Source organism: Scheffersomyces spartinae, assembly GCF_019049425.1.
Source record: "Scheffersomyces spartinae strain ARV_011 chromosome Unknown scaffold_4, whole genome shotgun sequence".
Taxonomy (NCBI): domain Eukaryota; kingdom Fungi; phylum Ascomycota; class Pichiomycetes; order Serinales; family Debaryomycetaceae; genus Lizanozyma; species Lizanozyma spartinae.
In genome coordinates, this window is record NW_025065051.1 from 429,399 (window position 1) to 445,129 (window position 15,731).

Below are 15,731 nucleotides of genomic sequence, written 5' to 3' on the forward strand. Positions count from 1 at the left end.
TGAGGAATTATTGCACTGGGCACCGATTCACATGAATGAGTGACAACGCATATAAGTTGGGCCTCAGAAACCCAATGTGACTGATCTTTTGTTGATTATTGACATAATTATAATTTTTATGTATCCTTTTAGAACTTGAGTACTAACAGTTTGAAGCATTGAACGAGAATCCTTTTCTTTTCACTATCTCGTACAAAAAAGTATGTATTAGGATTGAACAAAAAGAACAGCCTAACTATTTGAAAGGATTAGATGATGATTTTCTAGATGACGAGTCAGAATCGGGATTCCCGTTGACGACAACCTTTTTTATTTACCATTCATGCATTTCTGATTCTCCTTGTGACAGTTAAGTCATATTTGAGCCTCAGACTAAAAGTACTAACAATTGTCTTAGAATATTTTATACTCTTAACCTTTTCAGTGATACAATAGATCGTTAAATCATATGGTAAAGATGATGAGTTTGAAAAATTATAGACAAGCATATGTCTGAGATTTGTTTCATTGAAGATAAACTTTTCAAGTCTGATATTCCGTATGATTCACATAGATTTTATTTTATTGTGAAGTGTATTTGGAATGCGCTTCTAGGTTTCTTTAGAGCATAAATTATTGGAGTTAACTTAAAGGAGATACTAATAGGGAGATAATGTTTATGATGATTTCACCACATTTTCACGACGGTCTACTGTTTGGTATGGACTGTTAACCCGTATCATTGATGATAAATATGGCCTTGACCGGCCGTGGTACCTGAACACCATTTAAACCCTAACTTGATGTACTCCCTTATGTTTGATTTCAATAACTCATGTTTGAGAAATTTAGTGGCGTATTCTGAACAACAATTACTAGTGCGTTAACCGGGAGTTATTGATTCTTCGTTAAATGATGATTTTCTTTACCATTTATTGGAGTCCTTAATACGACTATGACAAAAGCCAATGAATATATGATTTGCACGTCAGTCTGATAACGAAGTAGTAACTCTGTTAACGTGTGGAGGTTGTGCTGTAGACTGTACTGTATTTAAGTACTGTGCTGTGCTATACTGTACAGTACTACTCTGTACTGTATTGTAGCATATTTATTTGTGCTCAGTAGCGATCGAGTCAACTTGATTAGTCCTTACGGCGTTGACATTCTTTGTTCCCAGTGACACAAAGAACTGTCTTCCATCCCCACCTGTAGTCGTCTTAGTTTTGTTCCGCACCATAAAAGAGCCATTGGGTTATCATCACATTGTTCTAGTACGGGAAGGTGCTGGATCTGTGGATTGTTGATATAACTCGACTCAGTAAAAGTTGACTGAGATTAGGTTGGCTGGTATAAGTTGACTAACTTGTAGTGCTTTGCTTGCAGTAACACTAACGTCATGAGATTCCATTTGGGAAGGTCTAGTGAAGACTTAAGTAAGAAGGGAACTTCTAGTCCCAAGGATTTACCTCCTTCATATGATAGATCAGTAACTGGGACTCCTGAGCTTAGTCCTGTGACCTCAAGTACCAATTTGAGTGCTGCTGCCATGGAAAGAGGGAGAGGTAAACGGAAAGACAACAATAATAATAGCAATGTCCCATTCTTTAGTTCCCAACATGATAACAAAAGCGATAGTTTAGATAAGTTGAGAAGAGCTTTGGATAACAGTAATCCAAGCATTGGTACATTATCACCCGTTGAACATGTTTCTTCTACTTCTCCTTCTTCAAATGTTCCTTATGTCCCATCCGTGGAAGAACAGAAACACATTGATAAGTTGGAAGGTAACTCCTTACAGGCTATGACATCTCATACTCAAACTGAGTTCTTTGATGTTTTACCATCGTTCCAAATGTTTCAAGCTATCATGAAACGAGACGATAACCAGTTCAACGAAGACTTGAACGTCAACCCTCCAGTGTACACCAATGAAGACACGAGCCCCAGACATTCCATTGCAGGACTCAGCTCTCATGAGACTATCAATCAAGTTACTCACAGATTAAGAGAATATGACATTCAAGACATGGCCAATACCCTGGAAGTTGACGATGATTTCTTTCACCCCAGCGATGGTGGCAGTAACTCTGGATCTAACACCACGGGAACTCCAACCGGCGCGGCCGCAACAACCCCTCGTCGGGAGCACAATGCATCCACAAGAACAGAAAACTATGGTCATTCTGTTTTGGATACCATTGACAGATTGCCCGTAGTGAAGTATAGTCCTCTTGACATCAGCATCTTTGTTACCAAATCTATTCCCCATCCAAATGTGACTAATGAATTGGAAACCAGATTAAAGGAATATACTTCTGGCGATTATGTTAATGGATATATTGTGATTACTAACACCTCTGATAGTCCAGTTGATTTTGGCTTGTTCACAGTGACTCTCGAGGGGACCATTAAGGCTACAGAGAAGAACCCAAATACTGAAAGCCATTTGGACCCTCATCGGTACTCTAAGATTTTGATGAAGAAGTTCTTGAAAATGTATGACTTGAATGCTTCATATGGTTATGTGCAAGTTCCCAGTAGCGCTGGGATTGAGTATGAATATTGTGATGTGGATGCCAGTGATGGCTCCATTTTAGGAATCCCTACGAACAGAGTGCTTCAACCTCATACAAAGTATAAGAAGTTTTTCACTTTTAAGTTCCCCAACAAGCTTCTAGATAATGTTTGCATGCATTCGATATTACCCCATATCTTACCGCCTCCTTCGTTGGGGTTTGATGCCACAAGTTTCAATAATCAAGGTGAGGGTATTGAATTGAGTCGTGCTTTAGGCTATGGGTTCTTATCTATACGAGGGACGCCATTGCTTACCAAGGATTATTCTATTGAGAATGTAAGTGTTAGTTACACAATTGAGGCTAAGTTCATTGATAAAAAGATCAAGAAGGATCATTTAAAGGAAACCTTTCAAGAACACGACATTAATGAATCGAATTATGTTATTGCATCAAGTTCTCAGTATTTCCTAAGATTCATTCCCGATTTGGGTGAGCTGTTGCGTTACTATAATCAAGGGTATATGTTTGGTAAGGAGACATTTGGGACCATTGGAATTGACGGGAAATTATTTGAAAGCTTCCTTTATTTAAGTACTTGGAGAGGAATCAATGGATTGTTTTTCGAAGTGGAAAAGGAGATTGATACAATTTTACAAAAGGCAATAAGCACTGACAATGACATAAAAGTCAAGAATTTAAGGGTCCATGATATTATTGGCAATAATGATAATAGAGAAAATACGTTCTTGAATCCACAAGATTATGATTCCAACATTAAGAATCGGATCAATAATGAATTGCATAGGAATTCAGATGAAGAAACCATGTACAGACAAGAAAGAATGCTAGGGACGGTTATAGCTGCTCCGATTTATAAAAAGAAGGGTACATTATTCTCCAGCAGTAATAAACAACTTGGTCAACTGAAAGTTTATGCTCGGATCCCAGATAAAGTGATTCCCTATACTTCTCCTAAGTTATTGAAGAAATATAATAATGGATCTATTGAGAACTTCTCTAGTGGTTCAGCTACACCTACCAATGGATTGAAACCCATGTCATCTCATAACTCGATTCATTTAACTCCTGTTACGTCTAATGGGAGCATCAGACCAATAACACTGGGGAGTGAGGATTTGAGACCCATCACTTCAACATCTTCACATATCACTGATCTTTATAATCGTGATGAACATGATCTAATCCACACATTAGACATTGATGTTTTATTTTATTCAAATGACAATTCAACAAGACCTCCACCAATTGTTGGAGTAGATGTTAACGTTGTGTTGTGGACTTTTAGTTCCGAATATCCATTCCCTGTTGAACTTGGACATGATTTCTTTTATTCTGATCCAATCAATGGGAAATTTCATGATGATGATGTTGCTATCACAAGAGAAAACATGCAGACTATCAAGGACAAAGCCACGTCGTTCATGCTGTTTGTGGAAGCCAATAACATTGAGATCTCCAAAACGGCAGAATTAAACTTGAGAGCTTTTAAAACGTTGGGGATTAAGAAGGATACTATTCAAGACTTTTTCAAACCATTAACGGCCGCTTCAAATCCTAAATTATTCAGTGATACTTGGCAACCAGCCCAACAACTGGCTTCAAATCAAATGAAATGGGTGAAAAGTATGTCTATCCCATTGCATTGTATCAACAAAAATAATGTTACTTTAATACCCAGTTATCAGAGTTGTTTGGTAGGACGTCTATACTGTTTACAGGTTAGTGTTAAGTACAAAGGAGCTGAAACTCATCATTCTATGAATACTGTTCATGTTGATGTGCCAATTATTGTGGGATGATGATGATAGTTTCTATATTTATAAGCTATGTTTAATTGCTATATATCTCTCTCTCTCTGTACACTACTACCTTTAATTCCGTCATTGGTGTTGCATGTATGTTCTTATAATGGTGATTCACCACCACTAATAAAATGTGAGTCAACCCTCGGTTTCCCAATCGGGTAAGCCATTTGTGAAAAATTTTCATTAGCCGCGATTCGCTATCAGTGGGTGAGTGGGTGGAGATGTGGCATTATACGTAGGAAGAATTTAGTCAGGTAAATTATAAGTAAAACTTTCTTTATTGCATTTTTTTTTCCCTCTTCCTCCTCCTCCTTTCTCATTTTACCATACCCTTAACTAATGTTGAGATTGATGAATGTAAAGCCCTTAGCGGGTCTTCGTGGATTGGCTACTGCTGCATCCAAGTTCAACAAAACTTCCAGATTGGACAGAGCCACATTGAGAATTAAAGATGGTCCAGTTTTCAGTGGATATTCCTTTGGTGCTAATAAGAATGTCAGTGGTGAAGCTGTTTTCACCACCTCTCTTGTAGGATACCCCGAATCCATGACTGATCCCTCATACAAGGGTCAAATCTTATGTTTCACCCAACCTTTGATTGGTAATTATGGTGTTCCATCTTCAACAGTTAAGGACGAATTCAATTTATTGAAGTACATGGAATCTCCTCTGGTACAATGTATTGGAATTGTTGTTGCTGATGTTGCATTGGAATATAGTCATTGGACTGCTGTTGAAAGTTTGCAACAATGGTGTCAAAGATCAGGAGTTGCTGCCATTACTGGTGTCGACACCAGACAATTGGTTTCATACTTGAGAGAAAAGGGTTCTTCATTAGCCAGAATCACTGTTGGTGAAGAATACGATGCTGATGAAGATGCTGCCTTTGACAATCCAGAATCAGTCAATTTGGTACACAAGGTCACCACCAAGGCTCCATTCCATGTTCAATGCCCCCCTGAACATTCTAAAGGTATTCACATTGCTGTTTTGGATTGTGGAGCTAAGGAAAACATTTTGCGTTGTCTTGTAGAAAGAGGAGCCAGCTTAACAGTATTCCCATACAATTACCCTATACATAAAATTGCCAATAAGTTTGATGGTGTTTTCATTTCTAATGGACCTGGTGATCCAACCCATTGTTCTACCACTGTTGACCATTTGAAGGAAACCATGGAGAAAAACCCTGAATTACCTATTTTCGGTATTTGTTTAGGTCATCAATTATTGGCTTTAGCAAGTGGCGCAAAGACCATCAAGTTGAAATATGGTAATCGTGCCCATAATATTCCAGCATTGGACTTGGCAACTGGTAAGTGTCATATCACTTCTCAGAACCACGGTTATGCTGTTGATGTTGCTACATTGAACACCAGTGAATGGGAACCTTACTTTACCAATTTGAATGATTTATCAAACGAAGGTATGAAACATAAGACAAAACCTATTTTCCTGACACAATTCCACCCTGAAGCCAAGGGGGGTCCCTTGGATACGGGATTTTTATTTGATAAATTCTTCCAAAATATTCAAAACTACAAGACTACCAATGGATTGAACTTGGCCAATGTCGACAACAGTTTATTGGTTGACATTTTACCCCACGAAAGAGTTTTATAAGGCATCGGGGTTTTTTTTATTTCACGAGTCATAATATAACCATTCCAGGCATCAATGCCGTCCTAATGATAGAAGAAGCAGGAAACGTTTACAATTGTAGACCGTGTAAAAGAACAAAAAGTAGTTATATTAGCACAGTATATGACTACGATGACCTTGGAATATCACGTGACTAAATGCACATGTATCTTTCCTATTAGTTGACTGATGTTTTGGTTTGTAACCTGTACACAAAGCCTAGAGATGGTAGTCGTGTCGTATAACTTAGTTCGTTCGTTGATTCGTATAGCACAGTTCGTTCCTCTACTCGTTCCTGTCATCGTTCCTGTAACACAAAGGACCACTTTGTGTCTCAACCCAAAAGTAGATCAGACCACTGTAAACCGGCTGCAAATACGTTTCCTACCGACAAATATCTACCAATACACATGCACTTATGGCATGCACCGACGTTTCTGTGTAGGAGACACTCGTTTAGTATGAAGAGGGCTTAGAACAATCATACGGTCGGTCATTTGATATCGAATGATCTAATATATATACATAGATGTACTCTCATATATATACACCTGTGGGAGCTCTTTTGAAGCTTATTCTTTTGGTAGTCATACATAACTGATTCAGTTACGCTATGAATATATTCCAACTGGCATCTTCCTTACATTACTTGGTTGAAGGGTTCTCACCCGCAGCCATTGCTCTAAATTCAACAGCTGAATCATTTTCAACCATATATGGGACTTTAAAGACCATCAGTGAAACAGATCCAACATCTGCTGCTTCTGCTTTGAGTCTTGTTGAAAGAGCTTGGGCTGCTTGGTATATCTGGATGAACAATGATGTTCTTGCTACTGGTTTATTATTCTTTCTCACCCATGAATTGATGTATTTCGGTAGATGTTTACCTTGGTACATTATAGACCATATACCATATTTTAGAAAATGGAAAATCCAACCCAATAAAATCCCCCTGGATAAAGAACAATGGGAATGTTTTAAAGCTGTTATCAAATCTCATTTATTAGTGGAAGCTTTACCTATTTGGTTATTCCATCCCTTATGTGCTACTTTGGGTATTTCTATCGATGTCCCCTTCCCAGCTCTAAAGGTAATGGCTGCTCAGATTGCTTTATTCTTTGTTTTGGAAGATAATTGGCATTACTGGGCTCATAGATTATTTCATTACGGTCCATTCTATAAACATATTCATAAGCAGCATCATAAATACGCTGCTCCCTTTGGATTAGCAGCTGAATATGCTCATCCAATTGAAGTTATGAGTTTAGGTTTTGGTACTGTTGGCTTCCCCATCATTTACGCTTACTGTACCAAACAATACCCTCAATTGAATTTACCAGTTTTACATTTGTTCACCTTGACTGTCTGGATTGTTCTCAGATTATTCCAAGCTGTGGATTCTCATTCAGGTTACGAATTCCCTTGGTCTCTTCACCACTTTTTCCCACTTTGGGCTGGTGCGGAACATCACGATGATCATCACCACTTTTTCATTGGTAACTACGCTTCAAGTTTCAGATACTTGGATTACTTGCTAGGAACGGAATCAGGAATCCCTGCTAACATTGTAAGAGAAAGAAAGATGAGACAAAAGGCCGAGGCAAAGTAGAATACACATACATAACCATTCGTTTTTATAGTTGATATTAGGTAATTTTTTTTTAATATTGTTGTTGCAATAGTTCATAGAGTATTGAGAGTATATTAGAGTAATCACTATTAACCATTGGAAAAAGGCGTGTAGAATGACACAGGTGCCGAGCACATACGCTGCGTGGCATTTAATCAATAGGGCTAAACCCTATCACGTGTACAGAGACATGGGTATAAAATTATAAAGTCACGCACATCTCACAACTTGTCAATACAGGCCACACTATGCCAAACACACTCACGTGACCCCATTCTAACCAAGTCACTAACTTCAAATGTTACAGTTACATAAGCCATTACACAAGCAAGTGCGTGGAATCACCAAAAAGCCAGCTGCCATTCGAAGCGATGCACTCATACAACCAGGTTAGTCAGTTGGTTGTGTATGGGGAAGAAAAATTTGGTGAAAAATTTGAACATTACCGAATTTATTGGGACTTTACTTTTGTTAAGTGTTTGTATTCTCTTGCATACCTTTGGACACCAGCAGAAACAAGTATGTGCGACCTATAGACATGGTTATATGATGTTGTAATAGAGTGCAGTGATGTGGGAACACTTATACATGTTGCTATTGGATTGAAGTAATGTGAAACACTTCAGTTAGTGGAGTGATAATGGAATATCTACTCGATTAACAAAAAGTAATAGAACCAGAGGAAAGGTTGTCTACCAGCAGGAAGTCACATACACGCATCAATATTATTGGAAGAGAGCCAAGATGATGACGATGTTGTTGTAATGATCCAAGTGATGAGTTCAAGTCACTATTTTTCAATTCCGTTCCAACGATGACTTCAAATCCATATTCACACCAAATACCAGTACATGCGCAATATTATGATCCTCATATAACAATAAGCAATTTGCAATGAATTATACTAACATTTATCTTTTATAGAATGTCTAGATTGAACGAGTATCAAGTTATCGGTCGTCGTCTCCCCACCGAGTCGGTCCCTGAACCAAAGTTGTACAGAATGAGAATCTTTGCTCCTAACGTTGTTGTTGCTAAGTCTCGTTACTGGTACTTCTTGCAAAAGTTGCACAAGGTCAAGAAGGCCTCTGGTGAAATTGTTTCCGCTAACGTCATTGCTGAAGCTAGACCAACCAAGGTTAAGACCTTCGGTATCTGGATCAGATATGAATCCAGATCTGGTATCCACAACATGTACAAGGAATACAGAGACGTTACCAGAGTTGGTGCCGTTGAAACCATGTACCAAGATTTGGCTGCTAGACACAGAGCCAGATTTAGAAACATCCACATCTTGAAGGTTGTTGAATTGGAAAAGACCGACGACGTCAAGAGACAATACGTTAAGCAATACTTGACCAAGGACTTGAAGTTCCCAATGCCTCACAGAATCCAAAAGTCTGCCAAGTTGTTTGCTCCTAACGCTCCTTCTACTTTCTACTAAGCGTATTTAAAGTGGTTGGTTGTCGCAAGTCTCTTTCTGTGTGACTATATACTGTATAGCCCATATAATACATCTTTTTAGGTTTTGTTGAAAGGGGGTTCTTTGTACTCTAATAAATAAACATAATATATACTATTATTATTTTAAACCATAAAACTCTAATTATTATAACGCTGGATCAGGATCTCTAAACAAGTGGAACGCACTGGCTTGATTGGAGGAAAAGACTAATTGTTCCGCGATAACTGTGTTTTGCTTTCTAGTTAATGCAAACACTATAAGCTCTGAAATGTCTTCAGCAACTAAAGGTTCAGTATTAGCATACACCGCCTTAGCCTTAGCCAAATCACCTTTGAATCTAGTGTTTGAAAACTCAGTTTCAACATTACCAGGATCAACTTCAAGAACTCTGATACGAGTGGAAATCAATTCCTTCCGAAGCACGTGACTGAATGATTTAACTGCTGCTTTAGTAGGACAATAAATTCCTCCCCCAGGATAAGGATCTCTACCAGCAATTGAGCCCAAGTTGACGATATCACCGGAGTTCTTTTTCTTAAAGATAGGAATAATTGCTTGAGTCAATGTAATCAATCCCAAGACATTAGTTTGAAACATCCCTTGAATATCTTCGGGTAAAATGGTTCCAATTTCGTCTCTTCCCAATGCTAAACCGGCGTTGTTGATCAACACGTCAACATCTGCAAATTCTTGGGGCAATCCAGAGACAAAGGGTCCAATGGTATCCAACTTGGAAACATCAAGACTAACAGTCAAGACTTTAATGTTTGGATACTTCAGTTGTAATTCGCTCAGTAATTCGTCCAATTTCTCCTTCCGTCTAGCCGTTAAGATCAATTTGATTTGACCGTTACCGGCCAGGGCAAGTTCGAGCGCGGTAGCCTTTCCGATACCAGCACTGGCCCCGGTAATGAGAATGATCTTATCCTTAAGACGGTCTGCTGCTTGGGATCCGTAAGACATGTGTTTGACTATGAAGAAGAAGAAGAAGTAGAAGAAGAAGAAGAAGAAGAGTTTGTAGCTGGGACTATGACTCCACACTTTCTTAGATACCGTAGTTGGACGAGCACTACTTTATTTAATTCATTATGTCATCATATTCCTGATACAGCAAGTCAGTGCGAAAGACTGAGATATTGGTATGCAAGTGAAATTGTAAATCTTTTATAGTTGAAAGGTATGACAGTACAAGTTACAAATACTGCTATTAAAGTTCGACTGCCTGCTTTTCACTGATCGTTCTGTAGACATAAGAAAGGATCACCATGCGTCTCGTTTCTCTGTTCGAGACAATCTACAGGTACACATCTTCTGCATATCGAAAGCTAGGCAACCTTTCAATATATTTTTTGCGCTTTTAACGCAACCACAAGTTCAGCCCACTTTTAACTTGAATCATAATCGTAATCTTGAACACAGTTGCCTTCTATCTTTCGATACTGAGCCAACAACTCCTAGCCCGAGTCAAATTTGGAGCAGCCATTTTGACTCCGCAACAAGGTAGCGCACATCCCTTCCTCAAACCTGTGACTCAAGTACAGCTGTAAATCTTCATTTAAATAGACAACCAAGTACTACCAAAACGTTAGCTCACAGATATTATAATCGTCCATACAAGGAAAACAAGACAACTAAGACAATGTCGTTCGGATCAAAGGCCGCAGAGAGATTAGCAGACAAAATCATTTTAATCACCGGAGCTTCTTCCGGGATTGGTGAAGCCACAGCCAGAGAGTTTGCTTCGGTTGCTAATGGTAAGATCAGATTGATTTTAACTGCAAGAAGAGAAGAACGGTTGAAGAAACTCAGTGACCAATTGAAGATTCAATTCCCTCTGATCAAAATCCATTCTGCCCCATTGGATGTTTCTGTTAAAACTCAAATCAAACCTTTCATTGCTGGGTTACCATCTGAGTTTGCTGACATAGATGTCTTAATCAATAATGCGGGTAAGGCATTGGGTCGTTCTAATGTAGGAGAAATATCTGATGATGATTTAGATGGAATGATGCAAACCAATGTGTTGGGATTAATCAATATGACTCAGGCAGTTTTGCCCATTTTCAAAAAGAAGAATTCTGGTGATATCGTTAACTTGGGATCTATTGCTGGTAAAGATGCATACCCTGGTGGAGCCATTTATTGTGCTTCCAAGGCTGCTGTTAATTTCTTTACCACTTCGTTGAGAAAGGAATTAATAAATACTCGTATTAGAGTAATGGAAGTTCAACCTGGTGCTGTTTTAACTGAATTTTCCTTAGTAAGATTCCATGGTGATCAAGATGCTTCTGATGCCGTTTATAAGGGAACTGAACCACTTACTGCACAAGACATTGCTGAAATCATTGTGTTCGGTGTATCCAGAAGACAAAATACCGTTGTAGCAGAGACTCTTGTATTCCCAAGTCATCAAGCATCTGCATCACACGTATACAAGAAACCAGAATAGTAATAAATAGAATAATACAGTAACCCTTTAAGATCCATATCAGAAACTAAGTTGTTCTAAAGTCTTGGATAATTTGGCTGCCCCATCTACAGCAACATTATTATCTATGGTCACCTTAGGTCTACTAGCTTCTAACCCTGCGAGAAGTACACATGCTTTGCATATCCTGTTCATGGTTAAGTAGCCACATTTCTCACATCTATGACCATCAGTTGCGCTCTCTAGTTTCTTCTTAAGAGACACGGAGCCATCACCATTGATTTCTTGTTCATTATCATTATCACCATTCTGAATTTTCTTTGCATTTTTATACTTTGGAGTGGCTCGTTTGGGTTTTGGTGCAACACAGAATTGTTCACCACTGTAGATGATATCCATTATACACGAGGGTCTGATTGCTTCTAAAGCTTTAAGTAGCTCTCTTGCTGTTCCTCTGAATGCTTCTGGAGCATAAGTGCATTCAGTTGAAAAATAGTCCAACTTTTTATAATGGGCGTAAAGGACAATTTCCTTTTGGTAAGTATACTTAAAAGGTTTTGTCCGTTTAAAGGGAGACCCCTCCGATTGGGTAGAGATCTCACAGGATTTACCTAAACGTGCCACATCGCCTCGAAGTAAATTCATCAATACAGTTTCAGCCATATCATCAGCATTATGACCTGTCACAACATGGTTTATACCTAATTTTGCAGCACCACGATCTAAAGCTTGCCGTCTTAACACTCCACAATAAGTACACGAAGAACGGATCCCAGCACAAGAGACAATTTCATCCATAGTCCAAGAATAGAGATCTTTATAAGAAACGATTTCTAGGGGCATATCATATTGAACTTGATTTCTCTTGACTGTAGCCAATGAATCATCACGGTATCCTTTGATACCCTCATCAATAGACAACAATACTAACTCCACGCCGTAGTTGTACCGTTCATTCAATGTCTTAAGTATGGATGCCAATACTGTGGAATCCTTACCACCTGAAGCCCCAATAGCGACTCTATCACCAGGAGCAAATAAGCTATTAGCCACTATGGTGTTATGGATTTCGGTTTCAAATACATGATAGAAACATTCCTTGCAAAGCTTCTGAAGATTCTTAGGACGTTTCATCACGGCTTTACGCCCATGACAAAGCTCACAAAGGGCTGATACCTTGACGGGTTTCGGAGTGCTCATGTTTGGAGTAGAAAGAAGTGATGTGCTCATCGCGTGAGATTTACAAACAATTTTATAGAGTCGCAAAACAAATACAACGCACAACGTAGAGCGTACAACGTACAACAGTACCGTACAACAGTATCGTACAGCACTAACTACAACATAACTCTGATAAAACGATTAATTACTATGAATGTAACGTATATGATACAGTGGGCAACTCTTTGACATGTTTAGGCAGTCACTTGGAATTCATCATTGTTGGTGTTAACGCTAGCGTATCTGAACCTATTATTGTCTTCTTGTTGTTGGTCTCTTTGATCCTTTTGCTGTTGCTGTTGTTGTTGCTGAGCAGCGTTTTGCTTTCTGGCATGACCATTGGAGGCAGTTCTTTCATTCTTCTCACTCAACATAACAACCTTCTCCTTCATCGTTATAGCAAGCTCTTGTAATCTTGATCTTTGAGGCTCTTCGGATACAAAGTTGACATATTGCTTGGATTCATCAATGGCTCCAGAAACGTCACCAGATGAAAACATCTTCTCCAAAATTTCAACAACTTGCTCATTGCCAAGAGCAAATAATTCAGATAACTTAGATACTGCCAACTTAACATAGATAGACTTGTAAGTGAAAATATAGGTTCTTAACCCTTCAACTTGCAATTGCGATTTCATCATAGTCAACAAGTTTTCATTGTCAGGTAACAACTTCCAAATCTTAATGGATGACAACAATTCATATGCTTTAGCCCAATCACCCTTTTGTAATGCTCTAGAAGCATAAATGATATGATCCTTTATAGATTCAGGTGGACCAGTGAAATATTGTCTATCGTGGAATTCCAATTTACTCTTAAATGATTTCAAAGATGCCTTCTTCTTAGAATCTTTGGGGTTAATAGCTGCCAATGCCAATGCAGGGATCTCTATCAATAAGGAACTTGTCATGTAAACACACTCTAACAATTCCAAATTTATATGCATATGGAAGGGTAATAATCTTTGCTTTTCAACAACAGAAGCTTGTGATGGATACTTGGTGCTGAACCCTTGGCCTAACAATTCCTTAACCCTTTGAGAGTTGGAGATTTCATTCAAAATCTGGTGTGATTCTTCAATGTTACCATTTCTAAAGGCAGATAAACCCAATTGAACCAATGCTCTATTATAATGGATTTGTACAGAAGATTCAGCCAAATGAATGGCAGCATATGCTTGAGACTTAAGGAATAATTCTCTGGCAACATCATATCCACCATTAACAGAATAGTAGTAGATGCTATACAACAAAGCTTGTTGAGCATAAACCTTGTTCTTGTTCTTCAATAAGTGATCACTTAAAGCATCAACCAATTCAGATGGAGTACTAGTTTTGGATGCAATGATGGAATCAGCAGAGATATCCTTCCATGCATTCTTTTCATTGGCCACAATCAATTGGTCAGGCTTATAGTAAATATGTTCCAATCTTCTAAGAATGATTCTAGATAATTGATGGTAGTTTCCCTTCTTTTCTTGAGAAGTGATAGATTCAACATAGATTTGTCCTCTAACAATCAACTTGTAGATTTCACTCTCATCCTTCAAACGTTCAATATATTCAGTAGAGTGGGGGTCAATGTTTTGTAAAGCTTTTGTGAATTCATCATCTAATCTTTCAATCAAAGATGTGATGGAACCGAAGAGAAGCTTAACGCCATTTTCATTGGCTTCAGGTTCAATATCAATATCATCAGTAGGACGAGCCAATTCAGTAAGTTGGTACTTATCGGAAGCACCTTCCAACACATCTAAAAACTTCTCTAAATCATCAGCATATTTTTGCCACTGTTCATGAGTCATATAGTTTTGATTTAATGAGATGTCAAATCTAATGGACAATAACATAGTGTAGATACTGATCAATTCAAAAGGTTTAGGATCCTTGGAAGCAACAGATAATGCATCTTCCAATTGTTGAACTTGTTCAAACTTATCAACATTCTTCTTACCTCTGGTTTCACTGATCAGCTTCAACAATGCAAAGACAGGACTCAAGACCTTAGTAGTACCAGAGAAATCTTCACTTTCGGTAGCAGGAACACTGGCACGAATATCTATAGGTTCATCACTTCCATATGATTCTGGGTTTTCTCTAAATTGATCATAATAGACTTGGTATTCCTTAATAGTCTTCTTGACTCTTTGTCTAACAGTATTGAAAGCTCTGGCTTCAGCACCATTCAAAGTCTTTTCAGATTTTTCATTCTCATTGGTGGCATCAATATAATCCTCTAAACCACCTAAACAAACAATGTAAAACTTAGGAGTACCAAAGTTTTGTTGCTTTGACTTAACAAGCAAACGACCCAATTTTTCAAAATCGGTTAAAACGGTTGACCAAGTGTTACTTCTCTTGGCTACGTTTATAGATTCTATACTTTCCTTCATGTCATCCAATAACTTATCCTTAGCAGACTTGACCACCTTTCTACCTTCGTCATCACTATCAGAGTCCGAATCTTGGGCACCTCCTTTCAAGAAACTCTTCTTCAAGAAGTAAGCAGGACCAGAGGGACGCTTTCCATCGTAATCGGAATCAGAATCATCTGAGTCAGATTCATCGTTGTCAAATTCAGAGTCATCAGACAATTCTTCAGAAGAACTGATCAATTCTTCTTCAGAAGAAGATAACAAATCTTCTTCCTCAGATGACGACGAATCTGAAGTGTAGCCCGAAACAAAGAAACGAGACATAATGTGCTACCTATTGCTGGAACACTAGAGCTGGACTGGCTTATACTATCTGGTTTAACCTAAATGTATATTCATCCACAGAGACGAAAATTTTTCACCCTCACTGGATCAAAAACTTAGTGCTGTAATTTACCACGACCCGGTCCTACATTTACGCATGCACAAAACAACTCCCTTTTTGCAGCCATTGGAGTTACCATCAGCTACTTAATGAGTTCATAGTTGTCGCTTTACTAATCATATACAGCATGATATTCATGGTAGGAATCCCATTGCTAAAAAAAGCTAACATGCATCAAAATTTGTACCAAGAGTAAAACATA

At 38.4% G+C, this 15,731-nt stretch overlaps 8 protein-coding genes across 8 annotated transcripts; 5 read left to right on the forward strand and 3 right to left on the reverse strand.

Annotated features, from left to right (window-relative positions):
• Positions 1-1,378: 1,378 nt before the first annotated feature.
• On the forward strand, positions 1,379-4,321 carry KQ657_003806 (ubiquitin-ubiquitin ligase; the record flags this gene model as incomplete). Its single annotated transcript, XM_043194503.1, has 1 exon — positions 1,379-4,321. The coding sequence occupies one exon, from the start codon at positions 1,379-1,381 to the stop codon at positions 4,319-4,321; it is 2,943 nt and encodes a 980-aa protein (XP_043050827.1).
• Positions 4,322-4,666: 345 nt separating this feature from the next.
• Positions 4,667-5,947, forward strand: CPA1 (carbamoyl-phosphate synthase (glutamine-hydrolyzing); the record flags this gene model as incomplete). The annotated part of the gene is made up of 1 exon (XM_043194504.1): positions 4,667-5,947. The coding sequence occupies one exon, from the start codon at positions 4,667-4,669 to the stop codon at positions 5,945-5,947; it is 1,281 nt and encodes a 426-aa protein (XP_043050828.1).
• A 631-nt stretch (positions 5,948-6,578) lies between these two features.
• ERG251 (Erg251p) lies at positions 6,579-7,574 on the forward strand (the record flags this gene model as incomplete). Its single annotated transcript, XM_043194505.1, has 1 exon — positions 6,579-7,574. One exon carries the CDS (start codon positions 6,579-6,581, stop codon positions 7,572-7,574), a length of 996 nt encoding a protein of 331 aa, XP_043050829.1.
• A 570-nt stretch (positions 7,575-8,144) lies between these two features.
• Positions 8,145-9,039, forward strand: RPL20B (60S ribosomal protein eL20; the record flags this gene model as incomplete). The annotated part of the gene is made up of 2 exons (XM_043194506.1): positions 8,145-8,149; positions 8,520-9,039. The coding sequence occupies 2 exons, from the start codon at positions 8,145-8,147 to the stop codon at positions 9,037-9,039; spliced, it is 525 nt and encodes a 174-aa protein (XP_043050830.1).
• A 165-nt stretch (positions 9,040-9,204) lies between these two features.
• KQ657_003810 (oxidoreductase) lies at positions 9,205-10,023 on the reverse strand (the record flags this gene model as incomplete). The annotated part of the gene is made up of 1 exon (XM_043194507.1): positions 9,205-10,023. One exon carries the CDS (start codon positions 10,021-10,023, stop codon positions 9,205-9,207), a length of 819 nt encoding a protein of 272 aa, XP_043050831.1.
• Positions 10,024-10,699: 676 nt separating this feature from the next.
• KQ657_003811 (uncharacterized protein) lies at positions 10,700-11,509 on the forward strand (the record flags this gene model as incomplete). Its single annotated transcript, XM_043194508.1, has 1 exon — positions 10,700-11,509. One exon carries the CDS (start codon positions 10,700-10,702, stop codon positions 11,507-11,509), a length of 810 nt encoding a protein of 269 aa, XP_043050832.1.
• Positions 11,510-11,548: 39 nt separating this feature from the next.
• Positions 11,549-12,688, reverse strand: NCS6 (uncharacterized protein; the record flags this gene model as incomplete). The annotated part of the gene is made up of 1 exon (XM_043194509.1): positions 11,549-12,688. One exon carries the CDS (start codon positions 12,686-12,688, stop codon positions 11,549-11,551), a length of 1,140 nt encoding a protein of 379 aa, XP_043050833.1.
• Positions 12,689-12,903: 215 nt separating this feature from the next.
• NIP1 (translation initiation factor eIF3 subunit c) lies at positions 12,904-15,408 on the reverse strand (the record flags this gene model as incomplete). Its single annotated transcript, XM_043194510.1, has 1 exon — positions 12,904-15,408. One exon carries the CDS (start codon positions 15,406-15,408, stop codon positions 12,904-12,906), a length of 2,505 nt encoding a protein of 834 aa, XP_043050834.1.
• Between the last annotated feature and the right edge of the window lie 323 nt (positions 15,409-15,731).